This window comes from Rhagoletis pomonella, unplaced genomic scaffold (genome assembly GCF_013731165.1).
Source record: "Rhagoletis pomonella isolate Grant_MI unplaced genomic scaffold, Rhpom_1.0 Rhpom_scaffold_00008, whole genome shotgun sequence".
In the NCBI taxonomy this organism is placed as follows: domain Eukaryota; kingdom Metazoa; phylum Arthropoda; class Insecta; order Diptera; family Tephritidae; genus Rhagoletis; species Rhagoletis pomonella.
This window is the reverse complement of record NW_023458562.1, coordinates 20,347,947-20,373,201: the sequence shown is the minus strand read 5'-3', so window position 1 is coordinate 20,373,201 and position 25,255 is coordinate 20,347,947. Positions and strand designations below refer to the sequence as shown.

Below are 25,255 nucleotides of genomic sequence, written 5' to 3'. Positions count from 1 at the left end.
AGCTTTGAAATATAAAAGTTAAACAGTAGCGGGGAAAGGACACCACCCTGAGGAACCCCCTGTTTTATTTTTCGCTGCTTACTCGTTTTGTCTCTGAACATTACCGACGAATGTCGACCACTTAGATAATTTGCCGACCACCGTTTGAGCCTCTGTGGGAGAGAGGAGGCCTCTATATCTTCTAGTAGCGTGGAATGGCAGACGGTGTCAAACGCCTTTGACAAGTCCAACGCTACTAGAATCGTTCTCTCACAGGGACGGTTACGGTTAAGGCCACGAGTTATCTGAGTGTTTATGGCGTTAAGTGCTGTTGTTGTGCTGTGCACTTTACGGAAACCATGCTGATGCTTCGCTGGGGTCAGGTGATTTGTAAAGTACGGGAGTAGCAAGGCCTCGAGTGTCTTCGCTACCGGGGAAAGGAGTGTAATCGGACGATACGAATCTCCTTTGTTTGCAGGTTTCCCCGGTTTGAGCAGTGGGACCACTCTCCCCACCTTCCAGATGTCTGGGATGATGAGAGTGGCCATTGACAAATTGAGGACCTCCGTTAGGTACGCTACCCCCGCAGGACCCAAATTTTTCAGCATCAGCATGCATATACCGTCGGGACCCATGGCTTTGGAGGCTTTCGCCTTCCCGATGGCCACCTGAACTTCACCGCAAGTGAAAGCAAGGGGGGCACAATTTGTTGGCAGTTTGTGCAGCCTTCTGGTCACTCGACGCTTGGCTTTGTCCACCGGAGGATGCAGTATGAACTGCCGGCTAAAATAGCTCGCGCATCGCTCCGGGTCCGACGAAGCATGGTCGCCGAAGGAAATTTCGACTCTGTCGTCGTGCTTCGTCGGATTAGACAATGACCTCACGGTTGACCAAAGCTTGCTCACACCAGAGGTGAAGTTGCAAGTCTTCAGATGCTCCTCCCACTTCTTCCGCTTATGTACGTTTACAAGTTGCCGAATCTCCGCGTTGAGATCCCTGATACGGGGATCTCCGGGATCGGCCTGACGAAGGCTATCACGCTCATTTGCTAAAACAGCCGCTTCGGCAGGGAAGTTTGGACGTGGGTCCGATATGCACCCTGCCGGTATGAAGCGGGCTGCAGCAGCAGTGATAGCCCTGCGGAACTTACGTTCACCGAGGTGGACGTCGGTTGGTGTGGGGAGCGATGTGAAGGTGTTTTCAGTAAACTCCGCGTATCCTTTCCAGTCAGCTTTAGAAAAGTTGACATAGGTCCGGTGTTTGGCGGAGGCAAAGTCGGTTGGTTTGTCAATCGAGATGACTATGGGTAGATGGTCTGATGCAAGAGTCAGCATAGGTCGCCACGTTATGCTGTTTATCAGACCAGCGCTGACTATTGTGATGTCTGGCGAGCTACTGCAGTTACCCATAATCCTGGTGGGTGCGTCGTCGTTCATTGTGCAGAATGTCGAATCGTCTATCTGCTCAGCCAAGTCTGTTCCCCTACGATCGTTTGACAGGCTTGAGTGCCAAAGATCGTGGTGCGCATTGAAGTCACCTACTACCATACGGTTTTCACCTCTGAGGAGCGCACCTATATCAGGGTGATATCCTGCCGGGCAGCAGGTGACAGGGGGTATGTATATATTAAATATTTCGAGCTCGACACCGCCTGACCGGATAGCAATGCCCTGACATTCTAGGGTGGTATCCCTGCGGTCGATGTCTGCTTCGATAAGACGATACTGCACGGTGTGGTGCGTGATGAACGCTAAGCCACCACCATTATCTCGCTCGCGATCTCGACGGTGCACGTTGTACCCGGCACAATTCAACAAAGTTGAATTGCTGTGCAACTTCGTCTCTTGGACCGCAGCTATTAATATACCATGCCGACACATAAAGGCGGTTATCTCCTCAATCTTGCTCTGTAGCCCGTTACAGTTGAATTGTAGGAGCTTCATGTGGTTCGGGAGACGTGTTGTGATGCGGGGTGTGAGTGAGGTGTATGTTCTTGCCGCCGTTGGCTGTGTGCGCTGCTGGGGTGATTGCCTCCCTGTGGTGGTATTGGGGGGCGTCGCAATTGACGTCAGCGACCGAGCAGCGCAGCACGGGCCCTCGAAGTTCCCCGTCCAATCTCGCGTGGTGCGCAGACCTGAACATGCCCTAAAGTGGCACCAGCCAAGGCAGGTGTTGCACTTGACTGATGTCACATTACGGAATATTCTGGTCTGACATACCGTGCAGATTGTAGGGGGAACCAAGAGTTGTTGGCGGCGGCGTGTGGGTGGTGGTGCGGTTGTGTGTGTTATGTGGTCTGTGGTGGCTGTGGTATGTTGTTGTGTTGTGGCGACTGTGTGTGGTTGCTGTGTGAGTGTGTGGGGCTGCACGGGCGGACTATGAGTTGCCGTGGAGGCTGCTCTATTTGAGCAACAGGGGGCCACGTACGACGTGGTCCACTGTCTATGTGTCCGTAGTCCCGAGCAGACCCTGAGGTGACTCCACCCCTCGCAGGCATTACACTTGACTGAGGTGGAGTTGTGGTGTAAACGTCTCCGACATACACAGCAGGTGTATATTTCTGGCCCAGGGTTTGACTCGATGCCAGCCCTGAGTAGGAGAATGCGTAGTGAATGTTGCCCTATGGACGGACAACTTCCGAGATACTTCGCCGACCTAAACGGGGTTAGATCGCCGAAACAACAGCCCTTGGTCGGGTGAAACCCGAGTCATTCCGGTACGTAGAACCGGCTGTCGTGGGAATGCATAGAAGGGAATCGAAGAACGTGCTTTATTGGATTCGACCAACGTATACAATACCTCACGCGTTATGTATAAATAAGTTTTGCCTTTGTTAGGAAAAGATCTTCCATCTTCCAATTTTTCAGATTTCCAAATAACGAGGAGCATCGGAGAAATTCATCATACCGAGTCCTAACCGCTAAAATAATAGGTGCGTTCGACAAGTCAAAAATTTGTAATAGTTTTTCCAAATTTTTACTGGATGGCGTTCGATAACGACAAAAAATTATCCAACACACAAAAATTGAGAGAGCAAGCGTTCATTTTGATGCAAGAGGAGCGTTCATTTTGTACTGGCAAAATTTTACTCAGCAAAAATTATCCCACACGAAAACATATGATCACAAAACATATGGTTGCAATTTTTGTAAACAAACAAAATTGCATTTTTCGAGTTTTGGTATTTATATGCTTTCTGGCCGCCTGCTATGTGGCTTTATGATAGCGCCAACTAGTTTTTACTTCTAGAAATGTTCCTAGCGAACATTGAACGTTCACTTTCCTTTTTTCTTCCATGGAGGCAACATGAATTTCAGTTTGTTTACAAATAAAACATAAAAAAAGTCAGCTGGTGTGTCTTCTTCTTCCGGTTTTTGCAAGTGATGGCTAATTTCCTGTTCGTTTACTTTTTTGCATTTTCTTCTCTTTGGGAGAGGATTTTCGCTTACTCTCTTCATTTTGATTGTTGGCTGGTGTTGGCTAATTTTGTTATCGAACGCAACTAATGTATATATATTTTTTTAAATTACTTTTTGATGCAGGTGCTCTAAGAGACATTTATGCATCAAAATTAAAATTAAAAAAAAAATGTCTTACTTCATTTTCGCGACTAGGGCTCGATATACATTTCAGCGTGAACATGAGACCGCCAAATTTGTGTTTGTTTGTTGAATTCCCTGAACCCGCCCTGTTATGATATGGCACTTCATTCTATATAGTAGTTTACAAATATGCACGTATACTTCTATAATCACAAAAATGTTCATAGGCTGTCTTTCTTTGATTTCGAATGGAAAACTCATTGCGATCATATTGTACTAGCAATATAGAAGTATTACATATATGCCTGTAACATTTATTCTTGGCAGTATATCCAAACACAACGCCTGTTAAGCAAACAGTGAAACAATTTGTTATTCTCTAAGTTGCGAATAAAACTTCACACTTAAAGTTAAGTCATTGATAACAAACATTTTATGAAGAAAGTCCCCGTTACGACCTTCTGTAGAAAAAAAAAAAATTTGTTTAAAATAAAAATAATCGAAATCGGCTTAATTTTATATAACCCTGCCTCCACGATAACGCTAGTAGCCATTTCTAACAGATTTTGGGTCGCTGTCAAAAATGGAAACATATATATTTGAATTTTAAGAAAACAAAGAAATAGCAAATTCGGCTAAAAACGGCTATTTTTTTTACAAAACGGCTTCCGGCTAAACCGAAATTTCTCCGGCTGTTTGCTATTGTAACCGGCTAAATCTAGTCGGAAAACGGCTAAAATGGCAACACTGAGCGTACCCATGAAACTATAAAAACCAAAGTTCTTCAATTTTATCAAAGCCTTGGTTTTTAAATTACTTTTGATCTTTGGTGAGTAGTATACCCGCTGTTAATCAAAGCGGAATTTCGAAAGAAAATGAGTTGGGGGGCCTTTCTATATTAAGGCAAAAATATGGGTGCGTTCAGAAATGCATCAAGCCAAAGCATCTGTCTACTTTTGAGGGATTTCGCCGATCTAAACGGGATATGAGCAGAATTAACGAAGACGTTCTAAACGAATGCCCGGCATGCGGCATATTTATAGAAAGCGCAGAAAAACTAAACAAAATATAAAAAACACGAAAATGCATGCGTCTTTTAATTGGCCAGATTTCAATTTCGGCAACTGAATATTGAAAATACAAATCGTCGCCTGGGTAAAAGATTGTCGTAACCGCAATTTTGACGATTTTTAGTTCCAGATGCAGTTATATAGTTTAAAATAAGGTCATTCGATTGGTGTTATCAGGTTTTAGATATCTTCTTTAGTTTCCGAGATATTGACAATTTTTTCGATAATTTAGTAAAAATTTAGTTAGTAACGCCGTCATATTAAACTCCATTCTTGGATATCTCCTTTAGTTTCCGAGATATTGAGTAAAAAGTGTCGTTAATTTAGTGGAAATTTTGATCACATTTTGTCGTATTTCATACAAAGTGGCTGCCAAACCGTGGACAAATGACGCTTACGACAAAATTTTACTAAAGAAAATCCTTCATAAACTCAAAACTAATTAAAAATAAACGTTAAAAATTAAATAATTTTAGCAAATTTTCGGGGAAAATGCTACTTCCTGGGAGTTAATTATTGGATGATTTCTTTCTCGGGAGAAACAAATTCCCGGAGAACACACTTCCTGGGAGTATTCAGAATTGGGCTGACAATCTTTTACCCAGGCGATGGAATGGCATTTGGCTTATGGCATGTGAATTTGTATATATTGATCAATATCATTGAAGATTTAACTTAAATCTACTGCCTTTCGAGATTTAATTTTATATGGTAAATCTCATAAGATTTAACGTTAAATCTCGTAATAGGGCTAAATCTGCTTTAAATCAAAATGGACACATAGTATAAGCCAGCGATATGTATACATATGTATGTACAGTATTGGTCAATACAATAGCACCTCCATTTCAAAGTAATATTGTTTCCCACTCATGTTTATTTATTTATTTTTAGGAAATTTCAATTAAAATACAGTTTCTTCTCTCACAAAACGAACATAAACTCAAGTTTAAAACTTTTTAAAAGACCGCAAAAAAGTGCAACAAATTTTCACCCAAATTTCAAACTGTTTTCTCAGTCGAATTTTTTTGAATACACAGTTTTATAGCCCATTAAATTTTAGTCCAATAATGTGCAAGTTTCAAGTGGCTAAAAATAACCGTTGATTTTTTTTAATTTTTTTCGCCGAGGATGTTGCGGGTTTCTGCCCTATAACAAGTAATTTTTAGCAAAAAAAACCGACTTCAACTCTCATATAAAAAAAAAATATATATATATCTCATGATCCACTGATCGGATCTTAACCATTAGTATGGGACCACCTCTGAGACACTACCTTTCCGATGCAAAAAGAATTATCGAAATCGGTTGACGTGGTCCAAAGTTATGCGATAACATACATAACTAAAAAAAATAAAAATAAAATAAAAATAAAAAAAAAATAAAAATAAAAAAAATAAAAAAATAAAAAAAAAATAAAAATAATAAAAATAAAAAATATTCCAACGAACTGATAACCTCCTCCTTTTTTGGAGGTCGGTTAAAAATAAATTGTGTTTAGTCGTTATATGGAAGCAAATGAGACAAAAAAAATTCTAAAAAATCAACGGTAATCTTCAGCGACTTAAAACTTGCAAACAGTGTACCCAAAAAAAGTCTAGAGCTTCTAAGAAAAAAGTTAGAAATTTAAGTGAAAGTTTGTTGCACTTTTTTGCGGTCTATTAAAAACATTAAAAAATGGGTTTATATGGGTTTTGTTAGAGAATGAACTGTATTTTGATCGAAAATTCTTAAAAATAAATAAATAAACATAAGTGGCAAACAAAATCGCTTTGAAAGGGGGGTGCTATAGATATGTCCAATACTGTATGTACACATGTGTTACAAGCAAAAATAAAATAAAAAATACGAAAGGTACACAAATTAGGTATGCAAAAATGACCGCTTCTTCTTCTACAATGTTTGTGTAAAAGTTTCATAGCTGTGGATTTGAAAAAAGCGAATACCAGATATGAGAGAAAAAATAATAACAAAGTCAAATTTTAATTTCAAATATGAAGACGTCAATTACCTGGTACACTTTGTATGTAGTAGTCATTTTAAAACTGTTAATTTTTAATTAATTTAATTAATTGTTAACTACAGAAAATCACAATTAACAATTAATTAATTAAATTAACAATTAATTGTTAATTGTTATTCCCCATAATTACAATTAACCAACTGTTTATTGTAGTGGTAGCAATCAACAACTAATTAATTGTTAATTGTCCTTACAATTAAAATTTGCCCAACACTGTATGTATGTACGTATAATATCCATAGCAAATTTAATGCAAGTGTATACATTACCTTTGCGGTAATTATATATGAAATCCTCTTGCAAAACTCGACTTATGAACGGGCAGTGTTAGGACGACGATCACCGAATTGAGGATTTGGACAGCGGCCACGGGAACGGTATTTGCAGTAACGATGAAAATCAATTGAATTTGTAAAAAATTCTCACAAATTTGAAATGCACATAAAATCGGATTTCGGGGTTAAAAAAAATAATTAGCTAACGATCAGACATTTCACGTTTTTTTTTGACACAATCAAAATGCAAAAGTAAAAATGAGACATTTTTTGAGATGAGAATCAAACAAAATATTTTCTTTTTTTGGTTGATTGCGAGAATTACTTTATTTGTTTTTTACAAACATGCAAACCGAAAACTACAATTTTCCAAAATAATTTTTCCAAAATATTTCTCGATATATTGAAAATTCATTGAGTGCCTAGATTCGATCATCTACCGTAGATTTAAAGTGCCTCCATGAGGAGTGTATGCTATTCCAAACCACTTCAATTGCGCTTCTTTTTGCCCTTTTTCTTTTCAACCTTTTTTTTATTGCGACGATAACGTCGGTATGCCCGCTGAACAATTTTCGCGGCACGAGTCATCATAAACAGCATGACTCTCTCCTCGTGCCTCCTCCTATCTTCCTCTTCTTTTGTTTTAACGATAGCTTCATATTCAGCCTCCTCGCGTTGGTATTCAATGAGAAATTCGTCAAACTGTCGTTTTTGCTCGTCAAATTCCTCTTGCAAATAAACCTTCTCTTTAATTTTTTCGCCAATATTTTGATCGAATTTCTTCACCAATGCTTGCAATTGCAGTAAAAGTTTATTTCTGAAAGTATGGTTAGACGTGGTAGTGCAAATCGTTTTTCTACAGATTTTGACGTCAAATTACGAAAATTGAAAATCCACTTTTCCGTATAAACGTCGGAAATGCAGGTTTTGCCATTTTCAGAAACAAACAACGGAAATAAAACTTCCAAGGCGTAATTGCAACAGCAAATGGATTTCGAAAATTAATTTCAACCCGCTCGTTAGCGTGGGCCGAAAATCAGCTTTTCTAGAATTTTGATTAGTATCTTAGGCTCGCCCAAGTCCATCAAAGATCAAGTGCCAAAACAAATTTTTCTTAGCGTATTTCGATTATCTACAAAAAAAGTCCATATACTAAATTATGTAGGACTAATACTTTCGAAAATACTTGCAATTTTAGTAAAAAAAAATTATTAATTGATTTTTATTTTTTGACCACACTGAACTTTGATGGACTTCGGCGAGCCTAAGATATTGACCAAAAATGGTCATCATTTACATAGATTATTTTTAGAGCATAATGAACAATTTTTTGCTATTACCAATCAAAATTCTAAAAAAAAGCTTGTAAAAATCGCATTTTCCGCCCACGCTACTGCTCGTGCTGCATTTTAATTTTTAATTTGTGCTGAGTGTTTTCGAAAGTCACCCTATATATCTGTGTTCGCATGGAACAGTAGCTTATGTCGAAAGCTGGCCTTAGTATAATGCGACATTCGCAGCATACGATAGCGGATGACTCACTGGCGCCGAGCCGTTGAAGAACTTTTGTCAAATAAACATGCAGAAATATTTCCGATACTAGGAAGTCTATATTCTTATTAAGTCTCATCAAAAAAATCCTTGTCGTTTAAAGAATAAGGGAATGCCGCATTATACAAAAGCCATCTTCCCGACATAAGCGACTATTCCATACGAACTCAGATATACGGTTACCATTCGTATCAATTTCGGCGGAACAGTACCGATTTTGAGAAGGGTATCCCGCTGAATATATTTATGTCGGACGTATAACACTAATGCTAAGAGGATTACTATTACTGCAAATGTATGTACATATGCCTTCGATTGAAAAAGGCTGAATAATTTTCATGTGATTTATGTTCCTAAACAATATTTATGTGCGTTTTTTATGTTTGTAAAAGTATTTTGTGAATTCAAATTACCAAAGTTTTTGCTTTGTATGTAATCAGGCCCTATACTGTGATCAGGCCCTTCACAGATTCCGAGTGAACTCCCGTGATGGAAAAATCTCCCGTCACGAATTCGGGGGAAATGCTATCAGCAATTCCGATGCATTCATAGTTAGTGTTCCTTTGGCTTTTGTTTGTTTTTATGTTTTGGTTTATTAATTAAGTTTGTGTAATTTTTATAATTTAAGTAAAAAGCCCGAAATTTAGTTTTATATGCTATTTGTTAGATAAAAAAAGAAAAGTATATCTTTTTATACAAAAAAATGAACGTTAAAAAAATCAAAAGAAAAAAGTAGTCAAAACTGGTAAAAATGTAGATTTGCTATCCTATTTCGCGGGGTATATGATAACTCGTCAATGAACTAAATGACCTGAATCAACTAAAGAACTAGTTCACTAAGGTGAGCGAAGTACAACTAAACGGTTAACTCAAAATAACTAAAGTGCCCAACTCTAGTTTTTAGTCTTACTTTTCATCGCGAACATCCTTCTCATGAGCGAGATTCTGTTTTAAAATTTTTCCATATGTAGTTTTTGTTTTCTCTAGTTCCTCTTCCAACTCTTTTTGTTTAATTACACTGGCGGCGTGGATGTTGTGAATGCGCCTGCTAGATTTCACACTGAAATATTTAAAAAACTTGTAATCTTAGAAAACATAAATTATTTCAAATTAAAATAATTAAGGTTGCATAAAAAATTTACCAAATGCAGATAGTTAAATAACTTACAGTTCTTCTCTTATGCGTACATTATTGTCCCATTTTTTAAACGCCAAATCTGCCTCATACTTTTTGATAATACCATCTTTAGCTGCCAACTTCCATCTCAAGTTCATTTTTTGGTTATGTAATTTGGCTTGCAATTCTATGAAAAGCCAAAGATCATACATACGCACATATGTGCATACAGATATATAACTGCCCTTACTATTGTAATCGCAATTATTCCGTACCCTTCCGTTGAAATATTGGGAACTCACCTAAGATATTCTTCTTCATCTGCTCGTTATCATGATAGATTTGATGAATTTTCTTCTCCTTCGCCAATTCAGCCATTGCCGACTTGCTCAAACGTTCCGCAACAATATTTTGCAGCAGTGTAAAAGCGTTCAAAAGAGATTTATCTTCTTCGCTCAATTCATCTAACCAGTTAGGTAGTGTATTGAGCATTTCACGGTTTTCATGAAACATGTCAATTAACTGAAGCAGCTGCAAATTCTCCTCAGGTTTATGTTTCTTTATATCGGAGGATTTATATCGGATTAAGACACAAAGTGTACGGATGCAAAACAATTACCTTCATTGTTAGGTATGATTGTATCACATGCCAGCATTCTTCATTCTTTAAATGTCTTCTCACGGTGAAAGGGTTCTCCAAAATCCTCGGAATTACTAAGGAAATCTGTAGTTTTTCAATGGATTCGTTTACGATTCGCATAATACTCTCAGCTTGAGCAGCACGTTCGGCTGACAACTCTGCTAACAAAAAAGATCAAATTTGTTCATAAGGAAATCTCTTAGGTCCAGCTCCACTTTGATTGCGGACATACATATGTATGCATATTCTTATGTTAGTATAGATGCGCCTTAGCCTTACCATTTTCATAATTTGTTTTATTCATGAGCTCGTCAAAAGTATGCAAATTGAAGACATGAAAATAATTAAAAATGAAAGCATAATAAATGGTTGCTAAGGTATTTTTTATACGTGCATACGTACCATCATGATAAAAACATTACAAGGTAAATTCATTCTCTCAATTCGTCGGCCATGATTTTTTCCTGACGTTTGCCAACATTTTAAAATCATATAAAATTGAAAATAAAAAAATTAAATTGTTCACAGTTGTTGTTGTTTGGGATTGAAAATGAGAATGTGTGTGTGTTTGAGTTTTGATTTTAAAATTATATTGTTGGCAAACGTCAGACTGCCTCTCAATGGTTTTACCTTGTTATGTTTTTATCATGCGTACCATGGTACAAATATACATACATGCAAAAAGATTCTTTTCCAACCCACTAGAACTTGAAGGGAGATCTCCCTATATGAGAAATAAAAGAGTTCTCCCCTTGACCTGATTTCGGAGCAACAAGATAGATTTGTCGGTTTTGTACTCCTTTATTACTCGCTTAGAAGTCAAATAGAAGATCTCCTAAGCGAGCAAGTAAATAATGCTCTCTGAGGCATGATTTAGGAGCATTAAATGAGATTTTTCGGTTTTTTTACTCCTATATTGCTCGCTTAGGAGAGTAATGGGATATATTCTAAGCGAGCAGTTAAGTTCTGAATGAACTCCCTGATTGCTCATTTAGGAGGTAAAAGGTATTACTCGCCACCCTAGGACATCCCGTTTTAAAGGGAGTATACAAAATTACATGCTTATACACAGGAGCATAGGGAGCAATGGGGAGTAGTCCTATACTCCAAGGGAGTACTCACCGAGCAATCATACGATGATCCCTTAAAGTGAAAGTACCCAATAAACACAAAAACGAGGGTGGCATCGTATCGAGAGGAACTCGAGAAAATAAATGTCTCGAACATATTTTTTGGGCTCGTTTCGAATTCGAGGCGAGTCGAGTAAATCAGTTTTCTCGAAAGATTTTCTTTTTGCGTTCTTAAACGCTATTGTTTATTTACCTTTATGGAATCCTTTTATTAATAAATATACAGGAAGTGAAAAATATATTTTTCAAAAAAGAAATTCGGAAAATAAAAATTATAGAATCTGCAAAAAAAATTCTCGAATCGCAAACGATTTGAAAAAGTTGTAATACTCGATTCGCTAACAATACGTGACTCTCCTACGAATTCGCCGATCTATCGCCGCGAAGTATCGTCTCGATAGTTCTATCAGAGAAAACGAGCTCGTCTCGGATTCGAGGCGAATTCGTTGGGTTTATTGGGTACATACCATCCATTGCGTCGCCGTCACCGTCACCATCACCGTCAACAATGCTTATGCGTCAAGTTACACACAATCCGTTTGACATTGCGTCCAAAAAATCATAAACTCGCTGCTAATCTTTGCAAAATTTACGTTCAAACATGTAAACAAAACACTGAATAGTTGTCACTTGATGCAAATTCTTATGCAAAGCTGTAAGTTGAGCTAATTTGTGCGTCACCGACTCCAATATAAACCGATTCAACTTTTTTGACAACTGCCGGTGATGGTGACGGCGAAGCAATGCGCGTTATGTACTTTCACTTTTACTGAAGGAACTCCTAAGAAAAACTTTAAAGCCGCTTTTCTCACCATCTTAAATTATTCAGTCATTTATAGTCTTTCTTTACGACGATATTTTTACACAAACATATTTATTATTATTATTCCTCAAATACATAAATATACATACAGAATATATACTAAACTCGAACTTAATTAATGATTTATTCAAATTAAAAATGTTTGTATTTATAATACTCATAAAATTGTTTATTAATTCCATTTAAATCCATTGCCTGTTTTTAAAATAACAGCAACTTTTTTATCCAAATCGTCTAAGAAAAAATACAAGTTTCAATGAAATTCCAAATATGTACATATGTAATAAGGAAATTTTTTTGCGATTTATTTTGTGTGCTATGCAAATGGAATCGGCTAGGGGCTTACCAAGCCGTTATTTTAATTATAAATCTAAATGAATTCCCCACAACTTCTTAACCTCAGTTTTTAGTATATTCAGTTCAGTTTTTATATGATTAACAGGTGCTAACTTGGCATACATACATACATACATATATCTTTTAGGGGTCATTTGAGCTTTGAAGAATTGCATTTCAATCTTGCAGTAACACAGCAGTGAACAGTAACTTAAATCTTGCAATATTCACCTTCACATTTATATACATATGATAGTTTATACTTGTATGGTTTTATAACTAATTCAGCCATTGCACGTTCAAACCTGTATTTTGTTAAGAAAGATTTCAAGAATAGATAATTTATAATTAAGGCAGTAAATAATGATCAGGCAAACAAATAAAATAAAAAGGACTTGAATTTAAAAAAATACCACTGTCGTTGATTCCAAACAATAAATAATAAATTCTAAAATCGCAAATCAAGTTACTTCTTCCTGCTAAGAAAACCATAGAAAACATTTTAAATAAATTTTGTTTTTTTTTTGCAAATTGATTTGCTAATGTATTTTTAAAACTGGAAATAAAATAACAGCCAATTAACGCGATTTACGACATACATAGTTAAGAGTTAACTCACAATCGGCACCTAACTTACCATTTTTATCTTGAAAATCTACAGTTAACTGCCGAATCCCCTTAACTATCCACAATGAAAACGGCTTAACTTTACTAAATATAAATAAATTTAAAAACTTAAATATATTGTAACGCTATACTTACAATTTGCAAATCCACAATTACATGCCGAAGACGTAACCCGAAATTTAGGGCTTTAAAACCAATTTAACGCCCCTTTAAAAGCACTGATTCTCTATTGATCGACTTCTCCTGTTTCAGTTGCAGATGCCGACGACGCTGCTGTTGTGCTGGATGTCGGTGTTGTTTGTGGTTGCTGCAATGCCCCAGTAACATCCCCCCATTCAATCAGATATTGCATCTGTCCACTTGCCAATTGTCTTTTAGCGCGGATGCAAAACTGCTCGCCAGATTCGATACGGTTCATTACTCCACCGAAATATTCTTTAACTGATTGTTTCAGATCTTGCATACTAGTCGCATTTGCACTGCCCGTATTTGTATTACCGCTGGTACGTATTGCTTGCTGTTGTTGCTGCAATGCAGCTAATGTAATGTTGCTGGAGGAGTTAGTCGAAGAAGCCGTGCTTGCGCTTGAGATTGAACTGCGGCGACTGTTGACAGGAGAATTCTTTTGTGGGCGCTGCCTTAAACGGCGTCCGTGCGACGGTTTACATGGTGGTAAAACTTCGACTTGCGATTCCACACTTGAAGTCACTGAACCAGGTGGTGATGAAGACGCCGAGGCCGACGCGGACGAGGATGTTGAAGAAACGAATACGGATGCGGCTGCTTTTTGTTGTTTGCTTTGTAATGACATATTCTTAGAGCCGCTCGTAATGAGATGTGTATGTGTAGAAAGCAAATCTTTGGCATGTATTGGGAAGAAATTGCTGGGAATGGGATTGATTGTGGTTGTACTAATAACCTGTAAATATAAGAGTGTGCTGATGTGTCATATGGTATGTATATGGTATACTCTTTATTTACCTCTACATTGGAGGATAGGCGACGAGTTCTTCTTCTACGCACCTCTTGGTTTGGGCCGATTGTTATATCTTTGGCACTCAGTCTTCTCTTGATCGTGCGCACTGTCCGGGGCTGGCCGGCAGCCTTGGCTAAATTACTTGTACTAAGGTTTGGGAACATGCCAGCGCTTTTAAGCGCTGCCAACTTGGAGCTGAAATCCAAGGCTGTTGTATTAAAAATACTGCTTTTAATCATTGTGCCATTGCAATTGAAGCTTAGTAAGCTTTTGACACCACCGCCTGCATGTGATGCGGACGAGTTCTTCTTAGGTGTAACCATTCGAAAGGGATTATTAAGACCAAGAAAGTTTTTCGGCGGCGGTATGATGACATCCAGGGAAGTACCGCGGCTACTTGACGAGTTTTCATCAGAAGAGGAGTCACAGATGCGACTGCTATCGTAGCGCTTTGATGCTGCTTCAGCGGCAACCTCCTTGTAGGAATTTGATAATGTGAATGCCTTGCGCTTACGACTGCTGCGCTCTGTTGTTACTGATGACTCTTTTATGAAAACAGATGAAGTACTTTTGTGGTCAACTGTTTGAGGTACAAGAACACTATCATGGATTATCCCACCAGTATCAATTCTTTCTTTGCCTTGGTTAAGACTAGTAGCACATTTAGATGGTTTAGATGACATGCCATTTTGCAGGCCTTTTTCTTTAACTTTATCCATTAGGGAGGACACTGGCATTTTGCTGACACTGTTTGCATCATTTGCGTTCTCGTCATCCAGAGACACAATTTCTTCACATAACATATCATCGAAATTGTTGCGCTTCTTGATTGACTTCGGCCGGATACTAATGGCATTGGAGTTTTGAGTTGGGTCCCTACTTTTTCGTGCTTTTTCCATAATATGTTTTATGGGAATTTCATCATCTGAAGTAAATGTCTCGCTATCCTCAATGTGAAATTCATAAACATCTGCTGGAGTTTTCAGTTTTTGAGAAGCCAATGTCTTGGAAATATCACCAGTGTTCTTATAACTCCTGCAATTAATATTTAATGAGTTTGAATGAATATCTACATACATACGTTAGAAATTTAAAGTACTGGCGAAACCGAATATTATGTGTATGTACACCTACCTGTTGTGCTGCAATAATGGCTTGCTAGCAGCCTTGTGGGCTTCGTGTATTGGGTTCTTCATGGGCTTGCTGCATCTAAATTGTATGGCAATGCATTACTGGAATCATCACTATTATTGATATAAACTCACCGTAAACACCACCATACACCACTGCCCGGTTTTGTTTCTCTAGTGCAGCCCCGGTGATAACCACGCCTACAATCTTCACAAGTTTCCACCACGTCTTGTACTTGAGGGCGCTTACAAGCTACACACATTTGCGCGTTACCGCTTCCACCACTACCGCCAAACCGCCTCATGTCCTCAATGCCGCACCATAACTCTGAGTTATCATCAAAGCGGATCAAATACTGAATATATTGTGGCTTGTTCAGTCCACCACCAGCGCTACTTCCGATCACTGTGCCAAGATACTGGCGACTATCTTCTTTGCGAATAAACACATCCTCACCCATGGCGAAACTGATCTCTTTAGAGCTTATACTTTTCAGCTCATCGTCTGAGGTTGCTGATGAACTTGTGGGCGTTGGTGGAGTGAGGATTGTGACTGATAAGGAAGTTTCATTTGATATTATTTCAACGGGTTTTCCTGGTGTGGGCGATGGGGGAGAATCCAACTGTGATTCTTGCATAACGGTTTCTCCTTTGGATTCATCCAACTTAGCAATACCAAGCTCTTGGTGTATTGGACGTAGATCCGTGATGTCTCCAGATTTGGTATTGTTCATCATGCTTACAGTATCCTGTGTTGATAAGTCATCCACCTCATTATCTTCTATTTCCATAACACTTTCGTTCAGAGTGTTTCCAGCAGTCCCACCTCTTCCAGAATCTGCATCCTTTTCCAAGCCGCTTTTTATATAGTCGCTTTCATCGTCAATTAATATTGTAGTAATAGATTGACCGGATGTACAAGTTGACATTTTGTGTTGTGCTTTATTTATTGACGCCTTAAATGAGGACACACAAACTGTTGTTTGAGCTGCAGAATAGTTCTCTTTTCCAGCAACGACTGTTTCTCCAATTATATTTTGAGCTAATATTGATTGTGGTACTATTGCTGATCTTGTAGATGCCAAATTCGTTGGCGGTGACGGCGGTGAATTATTTTCTGGCGTAGTCGGTGGAGTATGGGGTGTTGTGGTAGTTGAGTCGGGTTCGTCTATTACCAAAGTAGAATCTTGGCTGGTATAAGAATCGGTATTTAGAACTCCCCCGGCGCCACCGCTACTAGCTGAATCCAGCAACACTTTGTGATGTATAGCTGGTATAATGGGCGATGGCTGTTGTGGAGCATGCGTAGCCATCGAAAATGTGTGAGCAACTGGTGTTGTTGCAGCAGTTGTGGTGGTGCCAATACAATCTAATGTGTTTGATAACCCGTTATTCAGGGGTAGGGAGTCGGAGTAGTGATTATTTATACAAATGTTAATACGATCCAATACAAGAGTTGAATTCGTGCTTGTGGTGGTTCCTGGCGAAGTAATCATTGCTGGTGAGGTGGTTACTGCATCAATACCAGGTTTATCTTCAGAAGTAAGTGTCGTCATGAGTTTAGGTGTAGCTGTAAGAACGGCTGCAGTTGGTGAGACACCACCACCATTATTTGTTAATGGCACAAAAAACGGGTGCTGTTGTTGCAAATCATCTTGTTGTAACTGTAAAGAAGCTGGAGCAGTACCTGTCGCGGCGTAATGCTGTTGGGTGAAATGGGACGGTAATAATGTTGACAAATGCGGAGCATAAGCTGACGGTTGCTGATGTGGCGTATGGTAAAACTGTGGCAGTTGTATTATGTCCTCATGCACAGATGCTTCGACTTCTTTACCAATGTTATACATTGGCTGGTTTTGTTGCTTCTGGGGCTGGTGTAACGTACTGGGGAGTGTTGTAATAATGCGAATGTTGGCAGCATTGGCATTGTTATAACTACCAGGAGCTGCGGCACCTGCTGTTGTGACACCACTAACAATGTCTCCGATTGTCCGAGGAAGCATCTGTGACGAAACATCGGGTAACTGTGAATTTGTACTTCCATACTGATGGGCAGAAAAGTTATTTGTTATTAATATTGTATTGCTTTGTTGTTGATGTGGCTGTTGTGATGTTATTTGATGAACTGAGTTTGCTGCTGAAGTTGTCACATTTGGTGGCACTCCACTAAAGAAGCTTGTGTCAGATGTTTGCATTCCATTAAAGAACGATTTTTCCATAGTATTGGTCAATTGCATTTGACCCTGATCGAAAAGGCCAGTAGCATGAGAAGCAGCAGCGGCCGTCGAATTGGCAGCAACTTGTCGGTCATTACTCCCACCAGTACTGACCGCGGGATGTTGCAATTGTGCATGCTGATGAGCAGCTATTGGTAGTGTCGAAGCATGTGGATGAAAAAAGCCACTAATAGCTGGTGGCATATTTGTATGATGTGGCGTATGTCCAGGATGTGCCTGATGTGGAATAGCGGTTTGATTCTGATGTACCACATTTGTATCGTATGCAGAATTATTCATCATTTTAAATTCTTCCATTTTGATTAGTCAATTCTTCTTTTGCGTTACGGTTCTTCGGTTTTTCTGCAAAGATCAGATATTCTGAAATATGAACATATGTATATGTACAGGCATATGTAATGTGTAGATTCATAGTTCTCTTTAAGTTTATAGTAAATTACACCCAATATGCTGATTACAAAAAAAAGCAAAATAAAAAAACTTCCGGAAATGCATAAAAAAATGCCTTCAACATTTTTTAGGATTGTTTGCCGGCAAGTGCCTGATCCTAGCGAAGGCAATACGTTTATAACTTTTTTCTTTCTTCCATTGTTGGAAAGCCAATACAACTTTTCGCACAATACAATTCCATATACACATTTAATGCGAGAGCTGGTAATTTTCTAAAAACTCTTGTTTTACCCGCCAGATTGAAAAAAATGTTCACTTATTTATACTATTTCGCATTTAGTATTTTTTCTTTTTTTTTGTAAACTTGATTTTCTTATTTTTTGCAACATTGATCTTTTTCCAGCAAGTTCAGCAAAGCCCATCTGTAATATCACTGCAACTCACTATTCACTATAAATTTAAGTTAGCGAAGAATTGTTCATTTGATACCGCGGCATATTTTATCAATTCTAATTAATAATTTTCATAAAATTCTCCACTCGGAATCGAAATTTACACCGTCAGCCATTTTCCCCAAATTTTCAAATGATTTTTACACTTTTGCTATTGATTGAACACTGGGAATTTTTGCACTAGGAATGGGTAATACAGCGCTGCGCGGCGCATATGCGTTAACACCGAGGCCGGAGGTGCCGCGCCAACACCAAGAAACACATATCACAATTCGTCTTAATTCATTCTTTGAAAAATTACAAGTACGTTGTTTTTGCTTTTAAAGGCCTGTATGCAGCTCTCAAGAAAAGCAAAAACTCCATATAAAATGACGTACAAGAACTGACTAAGAAATTTTCTTGAGTCAAATTTCCTTAAGGCAGTACGCAGTTCTTAAGAAATTTACTACGCTTTCTACTACGGTTTTCTAAAGTTTTTTGTGAAAAAAGAGCACAAGGCAACCCAGGTTTGCAACAGAAATATATGCCCGTTCCATTATTTCTTGAGGAAAGAGTGAGGCAACAGGCTGTGAGGTATCAAAAATGTCAAAATTCCTTGGACACACACGCGAAATAATGACAATTTTTTCTTGACCGTTTTCTTGAGAGCTGCATACAGGGCTTAAGTGGTGAGAATGCCAGAAACTTATGTATTTTGGCAAATTTAAAGTACACCATACAATAACTTTGATAATTGAGCTGGCGCCATAAAAATTACGCTATTACCCATGTCTATTTTGCACCTTTTCCTGAATTAAACTTCTGGCTGCGAAACCCTACAAATATATGTACAAATATTTTGCAATCGCTTTTAGTCGATAGCGAATGCAACCCTTCACACTGCGGCGAATTCATCACTGGAATGCACTACCGGAAGTATAGGGTGATAAACACGTCTCACCCTGTTGCATCTGTCCCAAACCGACATTTGTCCCAATTCCCACATTCCATGTAACTGTAATTCCATTTCCACTTAATTAAACGGGAAAACGAAAAAGCATTAAATTAAATTGCGCCATTTTTGCACTATTAAAAACGTTAAAAAATCACACCAACACAAATTAATAAAAGTCCTTGAACGTGCAGTCGAGGTTTGTAAACAAAATTGTGATTATATATTATAATATATAGCTTAATTTATAGCTATACATTTTTGCAAACAAGGCTTATAAAAATGGGCCGTGAGCGAATATGCCGTGTACAAAATTGCATTAACGAAACTAGCGATAGGCGTTTTTTTTTTCGTTCTCCAAGGACGCAAGTGTGGTGGCCAAATGGAGGCAGAATCTCCGCATAAAGTATAATCCACCGCACAACTCCTTTGTGTGTGCGGATCATTTTGAGTTGTCCGACGTTGGTCGGATGTTTCTAAGACCAGGTGCTATCCCAACACTTAACATAACTATAATAATAACATAATGTCATAACCATGACTTAAAACACTGTAATATTAAAAAAATTTATATAACATGGACCATTTCCTGGTACCACCGCCATTTGCAGATTAAAATAAATACTAAAAAACCATATGCATAAACGGAACCATTTTTGAATTCATGAAATGAAGAATTCGTGAATTCTGCCGCATAGCGCATAAACGTAGTAATACATATGCACATAATTACACGCGAGTTTCCATATAATGCATGATCAAGCTTTCTCAATTGGAAATTTACCATTACAGCTGCTCCTGCATATTGCATATTTAGTTAAATGTGTTTTACATGGAAGATATTTGTTTATTCATGTAAAAATTAACCAGTAACAAATGCTTTTTATACTGACACATAAAGCGCTTTGATTTCACATTTCACAGTGAACTGAGTCAAAGCGCTTTATGTGTCGGTATAAACAAGGTAACAATTGAGGTAATTCGCTCTCAAAATTTATATACATATTTTATGATTAGGGTATGATGGCATTCCGCCGTATGCCTGCACTACGTCGATGAAAACGCGGATTTGCTGTGTGACGGGATGCGTGTCTGACGGCCAATCTGTTTTGCACGCGTTCCCTAGAAGCCGAAATTACCAAAATAGTTGGGCCGAGGCGTGCAACGTGATACCATCAAACACTGCCAATTTATTTGTCTGTCAACGCCATTTTGAGCCTCACTTTGTAATGAATTCTAAGCTTTTAAAAGGGGCTGTTCCCTCACTTACTTTAGAGCCAGTAACAACATCTAGGAGTCGCTCACCTAGTATTGTTTCTGTAGGTTCAAGAGCAAATGAATGTTTAGGAGAATTTATCGAAATTAAACAACCAAACATCTGCGGCGTAGACTTTGACTCCACAACCAGCGACGAACGATTTGCTCAGGCTTCTGGAAAAAATCAGAGCAAATCAGATTTAGAAGAAGAAATACAGAAACTTCGAAAATTCCACGCTCGGGCAATTGTACCTGATGCTTCTGCTAGTAGCGACCCTATTAATTTTGCGAAAATGATCGTGAATAGTAACCAAGGTTCTTACAGTGAGGACGAAAAGGCCTTGGCCCTTAGTATGGATTATATATCTACAAAAACGTATTCTTTTATGCGTGACGATTTGGGTTTTGCTTTACCAGATCGAACATCTCTTTTGCAATAGCGCCCCGTTCATCATGTCGATCCGGGGTTAGATGCAAATGTCCTTGAAAACTTGCACAAACTTGTTCGAAGAAAGTCCGTAACCGAACGCCTCTGCGTTTTAATTTTCGACGCAATATGCATGAAACCAGATCTCACGTACAACCAAACTGTTGACACAATTGATGGGTTTGTAGATCATGGGAAAGACAAACGCAAGAATGTAATCTAGTGCTTATTTCTTCATGGTTAAAGGTATACTTTCGGAATGGAAATATGTATTATCGTACTATATTTCGAAGAACGGTTTACACGAAGACATGCAAAATATTTTACTTCGAAATATCTACGCACTAAAGAAAATCGGGTTGAATGTGAAAGCGGTCGTTTGTGACCGAGCGTCCAGCCATATTGGTTTATTCAATCGTTTCAATATTTGTGAAGGTCGACCATATTTTATTCATGATCACACAAAAATATTTTGCATGTATGACTATTGTCATTTAATAAAAACAATTCGACATATTATAATAAAAGATGACATTAAAACATCCGACGGCATTGCGAGCATTGCAGTAATCAGGAAATTGTTCGAGATAGATCAATTAAACAGTAATTTTAAAATTTGTCCGAAATTAACTGTGACTCATTTATTCACAGCACTTTATCAAAACAGCGTTTCACTTGCAACTCAATTACTGAGCAATTCGGGAGCTGCTGGGATCGAAATGGCCTACAGCCAAAATTTACTAGGCATCGATGACAACGTACAAGAATGCGCCAAACCCAGCAGATGTTTGTCAAAAAGATGAACGACCTTTTTGATGAGCTAAACTGCGAAAATTTAAATTCGATAAATCCAATGATGTGTGCAATAAAACGGGGTGACACAGGGAAAATCTCAAGGCTAGATACACATCTGGAATTTTCGCGGTCAATGACGCTCAATGCCACCCGAATGAAATGCAGTGAACGCTTAGGTATAACAATAAAGTCCATGCTAATGCTTTTGAAAGAGCTCTTTGCCCAGCACCAAAGTGTACAGCAAATTTTTCTAAGTAAATTTTGTCAAGACGACTTAGAAAACTTTTTTATTAGAGAAAGAGCTAGCCGAGGTACAAGTACCAATGTTACACCTCACGAAATCCGATATATAGCTGCTACATCAATTTCAATTAATATTTTGCGTGAAAAATTTGTTAATAAAGGGGTAGATTGCGATGAAGACGATAAATTTAGAAAATAATTTAAACCCCACAGATCGGTATGTCGAAGAACGGGAAACGTCAAATGAGCGACTCGTCATTGAAGAAGTAGAAATTCCAGACGAGAATAATGGTGACGTTCAGGTGCAGCGGTATTTGACTGGTTATGCAATTGACCAGCTTAAATGCGAAAAGTGCACCAGAATCTTGATGAAGGCACATGACGATTTATTACTAGACTCCGAAGCACTGATAAAAGCCGCAAAAATCTTTAGGGACGACTGCAGTTTGAAAGTTGTCAATCCTCAAGACTCCGTTTTCGAGGTGTGCCGATATCAGATGGTGTGGTACCGTCAACTATTCTCAAAATACGCTCATTTAACAGATCTCAGATCTCGGATGTTGTCAGCTATCATAGAAAAAACCGATCAAGTTTTTCCACTGTGGTGCTTAGAAGCTGGCGACTATTTAGACCATCGCTTAAAACTTGTAGAAATTTGTATAACCAATCTTTTATTTAAAAACGCAAATTGGGCGTTGAGGGAGGAATTTGAAAATCAGAGGCGGGATAACATTTTGTTCGATCTTCATTATCACGATCCCTCAGAGTAAGAGGCAAAGTTACTAAAGGTACATTACCTCTATATCTTTTTTAAAATGTTTATACATTTTATATTTTTTTTTTTCAATTTAATATCGGATTTTTCCAAATGTTTTCGTCTGTTTTAGTTCGCTGCTTTTGTAAGCAACCTGCTAGCTGCATGTCGTAAGGTTTCTATGCTTGCATCATCTACTTCGTGAGAAGTGTAAACTACTTCGCGAGAAGTTTCAACTACTTCGTGGCCGGTGCGCCAACTACTTCGTGAGAAGTGTCAACTGCTTCGTGGGAAGTTTCAACTACTTCGTGGCCTGTGCGCCAACTACTTCGTGAGAAGTGTCAACTACTTCGTGGGAAGTTTCAACTACTTCGTGGCCTGTAGTTCTGAACACATTGAAAACGACGAGCTACCGACCACAGCTTCCAATTTGTCATCTTTATTATCTAAGCGCTTTGTCGATGGCGACATGATTTCTTTGAACGCGGCAGCGACATCATGATTTTTTATGAGTTTGACATAAAAGAAGAGGAAGAACTTATCTGTCGCCAGAAAAATAGAAATAGATCTAATCTGGCCACAACCACAGCCGTCGCGTAGCCCGGTCGTCGCCAAAATAATTATCTACATAAGAGTACGTGTTAAAATAATTTGACAGCTGTGGTTTGTAGCTCGTCGTTTTCATTGTGTTCGGGCTATGTGCGCCAACTACTTCGTGAGAAGTGTCAACTACTTCGCGAAAAGTGCCAACTATTTCGTGAGAAGTTTCAACTACTTGTGGTCTGTGCGCCAACTACTTCGTGAGAAGTGTCAACTACTTCGCGAAAAGTGTCAACTACTGCGTGAGAAGTGTCAACTACTTCGTGAGAAGTTTCAACTACTTCGTGGCCTGTGCGCCAACTACTTCGTGAGAAGTGTCAAATCCTTCGGGAAAAGTGTCTTAAGCTTTTTTTACGTCGCTGTCACGTACTCAATAGTTCTATGAACCATGATTTAGGCTTTTTAGGATTTTTTGCCATCACAATAAAATTGTCATATTTTAGACGCAGTAGTAGCGGAAATAGTGGCGTAAGTTTATGTATGCACATACAAAAATTTGGTAACTTTTCCTTAAAGATTTTGGTATCAAAAATTTTAAGCGAGTGGCAACCGGTCTGGCAAAGCGCTTTTTCACTTTTCACCTCAGCCAAGCGTGAGTAGTTGGCAGAGTTGCCGTTTTCTCGGTTTAGTGCTGTACCGATGTACGATGTACGGAAGAAAAGAGCCGCATTCCACATGCCGCGAACCGCTTTAAATGTACTGAAATTCAAAATACTTTCAATAAAATCACCGTTTTTCACATTTTTTTGTATTAATTTTCTGTATGAATCATAATTTTTTTACTTTTAATTGAGAAATTATATTGCCGACACTGGCTGGACCAAGGCACATAAATACAGGTAGAAGCAAAAATAACGTTGCTCTCATGAGAACCAAACCTTTAAACTTCAACTTGGTTTTCTTTTATTTCCTATATTTCGTTACGCTTTAAATGTCATGTCGTTTTTTTTTTTTTGAATGTTCGTTAAAAACAAATTTTAATTAACATTTGAATTTTTGTAGTGTTGTGCGGCTTATACATAGTGTATGTGTTAAAAATCCAACACCTGAAGCCAGTAACACCACCTTCACAATATCTACAGTAAGACTGCTTTTACACAGTTCAAGTATTGAATTCAATTCTGCTCGCATGTGGAAGAGACGGGGCATTTTTGGTACAATTGTACTTTTTTTATACAATTTTATTTACAATATACTTTCCTACTACGCAGTACTTTTTAGTACAATTTTATTATGAGTACTATAAATAAATATATAGCTCTGAAAATTCACTGCGGGACATTTTTTTATTCTCTTTTTGTCTTCGCCTTCTCGTTTTTGCCTTTGTAAGTTTTGAAAAAAGGTTTTGAACGAACCATTATAACACAGCATAAGGTGTGCTATCAACCTCGCATTCCTAGGCAAGTTTTGAAAGAATATTTTCGATACCAAATCTTATTGAAACAAAATATCGAAATCAGCTTCATATAGAAACGGTGTCATCGTTAATTAAGAAAGAGATGTTCTTAAATATCACAACTTTGTGTATTGCGACGCGAAAACGGTCAAGAAAAAAACTGCCATTATTTCGTGTGTATGTCCAAGAAACTTTGACATCTGAAGGCCAGTATGCAGCTCTCAAGAAAATCAGAAACTTGATACTTCACAGCCTCACTCTTTCCTCAAGAAATAATGGAACGAGCATATATTTCTGTTGCAAACCTGGGTTGCCTTGAGCTCTTTTTCACAAAAAAACTTTAGAAAACCATAGTACAAAGCGTAGCAAATTCCTTAAAAACTGCGTACTGCTTTAAGGCAATTTTACTCAAGAAAATTTCTTAGCCATTCTTGTCTTGTCATGTCTTTTCTTGAGAAATTCAAGTTTTTGTATAGAATTTTTGGTTAAAAATTTTGTTTCCTTTTCAGTAGGGTTTTTTGATCTGAATAAACGACTGGAACACTGCTGTTTGT

General features: G+C 38.2%; 2 protein-coding genes across 7 annotated transcripts; both read right to left on the bottom strand.

The window, feature by feature from the left end:
* Positions 1-7,243: 7,243 nt before the first annotated feature.
* LOC118744347 (golgin subfamily A member 6-like protein 22) lies at positions 7,244-10,663 on the bottom strand. The gene is made up of 6 exons (XM_036477288.1): positions 10,477-10,663; positions 10,177-10,355; positions 9,860-10,115; positions 9,609-9,744; positions 9,351-9,500; positions 7,244-7,706 (listed from the first exon to the last, which is right to left on the bottom strand). The coding sequence occupies exons 1-6, from the start codon at positions 10,499-10,501 to the stop codon at positions 7,379-7,381; spliced, it is 1,074 nt and encodes a 357-aa protein (XP_036333181.1). The 5' UTR covers positions 10,502-10,663; the 3' UTR covers positions 7,244-7,378.
* A 1,533-nt stretch (positions 10,664-12,196) lies between these two features.
* LOC118744346 (polycomb protein Pcl) lies at positions 12,197-18,470 on the bottom strand. Of its 6 annotated transcripts, none has more exons than XR_004993528.1 (6): positions 18,291-18,470; positions 15,355-17,798; positions 15,224-15,298; positions 14,095-15,124; positions 13,249-14,032; positions 12,197-13,197 (listed from the first exon to the last, which is right to left on the bottom strand). XR_004993528.1 is itself a non-coding variant. In XM_036477285.1 (5 exons), exons 2-5 carry the CDS (start codon positions 17,751-17,753, stop codon positions 13,340-13,342), a joined length of 4,197 nt encoding a protein of 1,398 aa, XP_036333178.1. In that variant the 5' UTR covers positions 17,754-17,798; positions 18,234-18,470; the 3' UTR covers positions 12,197-13,339. The 6 variants fall into 6 exon arrangements, 4 of the variants coding, with proteins under 4 accessions (XP_036333178.1, XP_036333180.1, XP_036333179.1 ...); XR_004993529.1 differs by having other exon boundaries at positions 12,199-12,791; XM_036477285.1 differs by having other exon boundaries at positions 12,197-14,032; positions 18,234-18,470.
* Positions 18,471-25,255: the final 6,785 nt, after the last annotated feature.

What these genes read in the sequence shown, in the direction of transcription:
- LOC118744346 (XM_036477285.1), bottom strand. Translation starts at nt 17,753, where the DNA reads ATGGAAGAATTTAAAATGATGAATAATTCTGCATACGATACAAATGTG. An exon ending in GGTGTATGGTGGTGTTTACG is followed by an intron (nt 15,299 to 15,354) that starts GTGAGTTTATAT and finishes CATACAATTTAG; the next exon opens with ATGCAGCAAGCCCATGAAGA. An exon ending in GCCTATCCTCCAATGTAGAG is followed by an intron (nt 14,033 to 14,094) that starts GTAAATAAAGAG and finishes TTATATTTACAG; the next exon opens with GTTATTAGTACAACCACAAT.
- LOC118744347 (XM_036477288.1), bottom strand. Translation starts at nt 10,501, where the DNA reads ATGAATAAAACAAATTATGAAAATG. An exon ending in TAAAACAAATTATGAAAATG is followed by an intron (nt 10,356 to 10,476) that starts GTAAGGCTAAGG and finishes TTTTGTTAGCAG; the next exon opens with AGTTGTCAGCCGAACGTGCT. An exon ending in AAGGATGTTCGCGATGAAAA is followed by an intron (nt 7,707 to 9,350) that starts GTAAGACTAAAA and finishes CCATACTTTCAG; the next exon opens with AAATAAACTTTTACTGCAAT.